The sequence below is a fragment of the Monomorium pharaonis genome, unplaced genomic scaffold, assembly GCF_013373865.1.
Source record: "Monomorium pharaonis isolate MP-MQ-018 unplaced genomic scaffold, ASM1337386v2 scaffold_469, whole genome shotgun sequence".
In the NCBI taxonomy this organism is placed as follows: domain Eukaryota; kingdom Metazoa; phylum Arthropoda; class Insecta; order Hymenoptera; family Formicidae; genus Monomorium; species Monomorium pharaonis.
Window position 1 is genome coordinate 63,995 of NW_023415768.1, and position 7,187 is coordinate 71,181.

Below are 7,187 nucleotides of genomic sequence, written 5' to 3' on the forward strand. Positions count from 1 at the left end.
AATACGACTCTGTGATTGGCTGATGGCATCTTAAGACAGTACTTAAGATGATCTTAAATATGAGATCCGACTATGAATACCGGCCTAGGAGCATGTCGGAGCATGGCGACACGAACAAACTACTTGTATTCTTCCACCATGGAGGCGCGCTCCCCGCTCCCCGTACCTCGCGATGCCGTTTGTACCCCACGCACGCTTCGATGTACGGGGAGCGGGGAGCGCTCTCCCACCAGACTAGCTGAGTAACGAAGACAACACCACAGTTTAGCTATAACCAGTTACGACAGTACAGTCGGAACCTTTGATGTTTATGTTACCTAGTCACGTGACCATCCGCCATGTTTTGGATTGTAAGAAAGCGCATTATTCGAAGATATAAAACAAAAAAAAGATAGTAAAAATATTTCTTATGATTCGTGTCGAATTGTTATTAAAGAGATAAGTGAATAAATAAAAAAATTACAGAAAAAGTTAAAAAATTTTATTCCTGTGTTTCGTCCAGATATGTTTTTACACATGACACAGGAAAATCCACCTTTACTAACTTTACTCATTATTATAATTTATTTCAAAATAAATGATATTGAAAAAACACTGAAGATAATCTTCATTAATAATCTTTTCTCAATTAATACCTAATTAATATCGCTTAATATCAGTGAAAAATTATTCACACAATATAACCTCTAACACGCAATTATCACATGTCTAAGGCCGGTATTCATAGTCAAATCTTATTTTAAGATCATCTCAAGTAATGTCTTAAGATGCTAATACGGCTCTGTGATTGGTTGATGGCATCTTAAGACTGTACTTAAGATGATCTTAAATATAAGAATCGACTATGAATACCGGCCTAGCTCATAGCTTCGTACCGCGTGGCTCGCCATGTCCGCCATATTTTAGATAGTACAGTTGACGCATGCGTCGTAAAATATTATACGAAGAATTTCGCTGACTGTCGTAACTGGTTATAGCTAAACTGTGACAACACCTTACTACATATCGTTCTATCCTATAGAAGATGCGGACAGCTTCGCTCACAGAAGGTTGACTCTATATTATATATCTCTATATGGTTTAAGGCAGTTTAAGGAGAATCAGCAATTCAGCAGAGTTCGGAGAGTCATCGTTAAGAATGGAATAGAAGCGTAATTAGACGCGAAAACTGAAACATTGAGGCGTTGCAAGGTTATTTGACAATATTTTTTTACAAATAAGCTTTGTAACCAATGCTTATTAGATTATCGTATACGTTCTAATGCAAGGGAATGAATCATGATGATTTTGTTTTATTATTTTCTGAAATTCATTGAATTAAGTAATCAGATTTTCAAAAGCATTCTATCCGGAGTACTCAACACTTGTCGTATAAATGGATTTGTTTTTTCTTAAATCTTTTGCGTATCAGTGTGTATGTATTCGTGAAATTAATAGTTAACGTTATACGCTAGTAAAAATAAATTTTCTGTCTGTTTTAGGTTTTAGGTTATGTTATCTCCGCGTCAGATATTGGGCGCGTTCAGCAAACAAAACAGATTAGTGAGCGTTCAGTAATTTTTTTAATATGATTAATGCTTGTCTTTAGATCTTTGTTGAATCTAGAAGTAGGAATTATAATAAAAAATGATATTTGCTCTGTGCTTTTTCCAACAAACAACATAGAGAACACAGTGAACCATTTCATTCTTGTTTATCAATGTTGAACAAGAACAAAATGATTCACTGTGTTTTTTGTGTTGCTTGCAAGAAAACGCTTTCTGTTTGCTGAACATGCCCATTGATTGTGATTGTCACGTTATATCATTATATCATGTTGTAATTTTGCACACCAGGGTTGGAAAGTAATGAGTTACTTGTAACAAAGTTACAGTTACTTTTTTTCTGTAACTACAACTTAATTTTGTTACTTTTCTCTATCTGTAATTGTAACCTAACCTAACCTAACTTAGTTACATATTTTTGGTAACTAATAACTATTTTGATAGTTACTTTAATAGTTACTTTTGTGAGAACATGTGTTATTAATCAACAACTGGAAAAAGTTGAGTCTACACAAGAGTAATTGTATTGATTCTTCAAATTGAATAACTGCAATATTAATATGCTAAATTACATTATAATTAAGAAACTTTATTATATGACACAGGTATTCCGAGTTCTGCATCTGTGGAACACATGTTTAGCGTCAGTGGTTGTATAATGAAGCTACAACGAGGTTATCTTAATGATGATATATTTGAATATAAAATTTTATTAAAAATTAATAAAAATTTTTATTAAAATTTTGTTACAAAGAGAATGAATCAATGTATGACAGCTGTTGTAATATATTTCATTAAATTCTGATAACAGTAACATACGATTTAGGCTGCGTTTAGAAACGTCACCTGAGTGCTCTTGGGTATCATCCTATCCCTGTCTCACATTCAACGAACAACGATAAAATGATACCAGAGGGCACTCAGGTGATGTTTCCAAATGCAGCCTTAGTCTAGCTCTTCTAGTTTGTCTAATCTTTATGAAATTTTTATTTAGTGTATACAAAATAATAAAGCACATAATTAAATACAGAATATACAACAGTTAGTGAAGCATAAAATGTAAGATTCTTATTTTATTATATTTAAAATAATGTACAATTATTTATGAAAAAATTAACTGAAAAGTAACTGTAACAAGTTATTTTTCAAAATTGGTAATTTGTAACTGTAACTAATTACTTTTTCAATGAAAAAACTATACAGTGCCATGTTTTTATGTTTATTTTGGCTTATATGTTTTTTTACAGAAATTTGATAGTAAATTGGCTAATAATTAAATATTTTTGAGTATTTAAAGCATTAATAACAGTGCTTTAATCACTGGCTAATTTTATACTGTCATTAAATTTTTGTAGAAGATGCATATGTATGTGTGTAATTATTTATTTATTTATTTATTTCATAGCGAAAGTGATATCACAATGAAGTCATGATGATGTATAAATGTTTGTCACATCCTGCTAATGTTGCTACTACAATATTGGCGATATCACTCTTTCGTTATAGGGACATTACATATTTGAGCATAATAATTATTTTTACTTTCAATTTTACTTTCAATTTTACTTTCAATAGAGATATATTTACTTTAAAGAGTACGAGAAAAGATGGCTCAAAGATTCCCTGTGCCAAATGCAGGAAGTAATGGACCACCACCACAACGATATCCGTCACCATCAGTACCACCAAATTTGCGTCAGTATTCTGGCCCAAATTTCCCGGTAAATATACTTTTGATTTTTCATACATAATAAAATATTGAAGTATGATTATAAGATTTAGATATAAAATTATTTTTTAAAGAATATTTTATGGCTTCATGAATACATCAAAGAATATAAAGAATTTGTTTATATGAACTTTCACAATTATTAAAGCATAAACAATAAGAAACAGTATTATAAAATTAATTAATTAATTAATTAATTAAAATAAATTATTATAAGTTTACAGACGTCATTTACATGTTAACATATTATAACTATATATTACAAGTTATATAGTTCATAGCAATTTTGGTTTTGCCAATTGGTCATAGCAATGTGGATTCTCTTAAGTAAGAATGAGAAAAAACATACTTGTTTTATTTTTATTTACTGCACTAGCGCAGTTCAGTACCAGCTACAAGAAACAAACCAACAGTGACAAAATATAAAAATACAATAATAATACATAAAATACATAAAATACAATAATAATATATTAATAATATAAGAAAGAATTAAAACGCTTGACAGAAATAAATATTCATCAGGGAGATATGGAATACTACCAACAAATATTCTTAAAATTATTTTTATTTCTAAAAATAAAAAATGAACATTCTTTGGAGTTTACACATTAATATCACAAAGGTTTCAGTATTTTCTACACAGTATTATAACAAACAATATATTAGCTAATAAGTAGAATAAAATATAACCAAATTACATTCAAAGGGATTATCAGATTTGTGAGTGGTCCATAATCCTGAACGTAGGCAACATAACTACATGTTAAATGCATTTACGCATTGTCAAACATTAAACTTAATTACATTATTTGAAAGCCATATTTAAGCTTCAAGTTACACTAAAGTTCAAAAACTTAGATTAATACCTGATATATTTCTCAAAATGATGTAAAGAATACACACTTATAAAATTTTTAGCTACTTGTAATATTGAAATGTAACTTTTGTGACAATACAATAAAAAAACAATAAATTTCATACCCAGTAGCCATGGTATAACATCTAAACAGTAAAGAAGTAATTTAGATGGTTATCTCCAAAATTCTACATAAAGTATCACAAAATATCGTGAATTCTATAACTCAACATCTAGTTCATAACCACCTTCTCTTTTCTAACATAAAAAATATTTTTGCCAGAAGAACAATTTTATAAATTTTATAAATAAAACAAATGTTTTATATTTTAAATAATAATTCTTTACCATTGTTTATCATTATTAATGTTATAAAAAAATTAATGTGAAATATTTTTAGATAAACAGATAGTAAATGTAAAATTCTTGCAAGAACCAACAAGTTCAGAATTTTTTAAAATTTTATACTTGGTCTTTTTAATGTTTTTCAAAATATAAAACAAAGCCTACAAACTTTATTTTCATATTTGACCTGATTCCTGAAACCAAGAGTTTCCAAACAGCTAACTGAAATTTTGGCCTGGATCAGATTTACCCCCTTTCAGGAACCGGGTTATTATACGTCTTGAGAAAAATTATATTACAAGGTTTGGAGATAAATTTTTTGTTTCTCGAATATTTAAGTTTTTCAACTTGTTTAGTTTTTGTAGGAAACTTTTTTATGTTATGCGACAATTATAATCTACAAATCATGTACGAATAATATCTATATAAATCTGCTTCTATTGTAGATGCAGCAAAGATCTGGATTCACTCCGCCACCGCAGATGGGTAACGCCGGGCCTGGCCCCGGCGGAATAATGAGGCCGAACCAGCCTTACTCAAATATGCGTCAAGGCCCAATGCCCACGCCGCCTGTTGGAAAAAGAAGTGCAGATCAACGTATTCCTATGTCTCAGCAAAAACCGTAAGTACAATTAGTCGATAAAAGTTTAATATACGCTTTATATTATCTTATGTATAATTTTATATTTCTTCATTAATCAAATTATATTTTAATAATTAGTTGCTTCATTTTGTTATTTCTCTAAATTCATCCTTATTCTTGCATGTTCATCCTTTTTATTCCGTGCATATGTAATAGTCTTATTTCTATCTATTGTCACTTGATATTTGCCTAATTAGTACTATTCTGTTTACACTTGAAGTTGAATTTTATTAGGAACCTAACCTACTGCAATCCAAGGCTTACGGAATTATTTTATAATTTCTGTATCTATGATTTTTTCGAATAAACTCATTTAGGTATCATTTTTGGAACAGTGATTTTTCACATTCCACATCAAAGAAAAAGAAGAAGTTGGCAGACAAAATACTGCCACAGAAAGTGCGCGATTTGGTACCGGAATCGCAAGCTTACATGGATCTACTAGCATTTGAGAGAAAGTTGGATGCGACTATAATGCGGAAACGTCTCGATATTCAAGAAGCTCTAAAACGTCCGATGAAGCAGAAGCGAAAATTGCGTATTTTCATCTCGAATACATTTTATCCAGCTAAGGAGGCAGGCGAGGGAGAAGAAGGATCTGTGGCTTCTTGGGAGCTTAGAGTTGAAGGACGTCTTTTAGATGACACTAAAAATGATCCTAATAAGGTGTATATATAATATTGTGGATTATAAAATATAACAATGTTTGTGTGCGCGTGCGCATGTGTGTGTATGTGTGTGTAATTTGCACAAAAGAATTTGTGGGACAATATGGACATAATTTTTTTTTATTTTAGCAACATTTACTATAATTTTAGCAAAATTTGAATTTATTAAAATTATAATAATTTATAGCAAAATTCTACGATGTTTATCTTGTTTCACAATTATCACAACTTTAATTAATTTCTAATTTCCTCCGTGCATAATTTATTTTATATATAAGTATATTTAGTGATAATATATATATATATACGGGGTATCCCAAAACATATTGGTCAACACTTATAAAAAAGTAGAAGGGATCGAGAACATAAAAGTCCAATATTGTCTTGGGTTAGGTCCACCAATAATCGAGATATTAACGTATGGAATCGGCAAATAATTTAATTAATTTCTATCGTAATTGTGAACAGTAAATTAATGAAAGCTCATACATTTATGATAGATTTTTTCTTCCGTGTTATGGCTCGAGCGGATCGAGCTCTTCTCTCGGCGCGCTCTCATTCGCATAATTTGAAAAATTAATACCTCGATTATTGGTAGGCCTAACCCAAGACCTAACCCAAGACAATATTGAACTTTTATGTTCATCTCGATTCCTTCTACCTTTTTACGAGCGTTGACCAGTATGTTTTGGGATACTTTGCATATTTAATTTAATGTAATAATATAAATAATATAAATTATATAAATAATTATATAAACTTCATAGGTAAAACGAAAATTCTCGTCTTTCTTCAAAAGTCTGGTAATAGAGTTAGACAAAGATCTGTATGGTCCTGACAATCATTTGGTCGAATGGCATCGTACATTAACTACACAGGAAACCGACGGATTTCAAGTTAAAAGACCAGGCGATAAGAACGTTCGCTGCACAATTCTTCTTCTTCTCGATTATCAACCACTGCAGGTAATCTGTCTTTACATAAGTTCTTTAAAAGCGTTTTATTACAATTTAATCTTATTCATGTTAATTTTAAGTTTATGATTAATAATTAAATATGCGTTCCTGAATTTTTAAAATTCTTTGATCGAGCAAAAATAATACGATAAACAGGTCAATATATTGAGCCAAAACAAATTATCTTAATACAATATACTTTATTAAATAAAGAATAAATATAATCGCGACTGAAAATAACTGTTAAAAAATGTTAAACAAATTTCGAAACGTTTCGACTATACATAATCCTTTTCAGTCGTAACAAATTACCAATATTTATGAACTTAAGGGGACCGTCTACATTAGAGGGTAAAAAAAATCGATTTTTTTTTCTTGCTTAAATCGATAGTATTTCATCCGTAGAATATGCTCCTGAAGTCCCAAGTACAGATTCAAATTGT

General features: G+C 30.2%; 1 protein-coding gene across 3 annotated transcripts; it reads left to right on the forward strand.

Annotated features, from left to right (window-relative positions):
* Nucleotides 1-988: 988 nt before the first annotated feature.
* Nucleotides 989-6,868, forward strand: LOC118648491 (brahma-associated protein of 60 kDa-like). 3 transcript variants are annotated; one of them, XM_036294804.1, is made up of 6 exons: nt 989-1,191; nt 1,482-1,542; nt 3,139-3,265; nt 4,924-5,099; nt 5,438-5,786; nt 6,556-6,868. In XM_036294804.1, exons 3-6 carry the CDS (start codon nt 3,152-3,154, stop codon nt 6,829-6,831), a joined length of 915 nt encoding a protein of 304 aa, XP_036150697.1. In that variant the 5' UTR covers nt 989-1,191; nt 1,482-1,542; nt 3,139-3,151; the 3' UTR covers nt 6,832-6,868. The 3 variants fall into 3 exon arrangements, with proteins under 3 accessions (XP_036150697.1, XP_036150696.1, XP_036150698.1); XM_036294803.1 differs by lacking the exon at nt 1,482-1,542 and having other exon boundaries at nt 992-1,191; XM_036294805.1 differs by lacking the exon at nt 1,482-1,542 and having other exon boundaries at nt 997-1,191; nt 5,456-5,786.
* Nucleotides 6,869-7,187: the final 319 nt, after the last annotated feature.

Bases quoted from the DNA above. Each gene is read 5' to 3' on its own strand.
- LOC118648491 (XM_036294804.1), top strand. From the start codon at position 3,152: ATGGCTCAAAGATTCCCTGTGCCAAATGCAGGAAGTAATGGACCACCA. The intron at 5,100-5,437 runs GTAAGTACAATT...AAACTCATTTAG, and splicing joins CCTATGTCTCAGCAAAAACC to GTATCATTTTTGGAACAGTG. The intron at 5,787-6,555 runs GTGTATATATAA...TAAACTTCATAG, and splicing joins CTAAAAATGATCCTAATAAG to GTAAAACGAAAATTCTCGTC.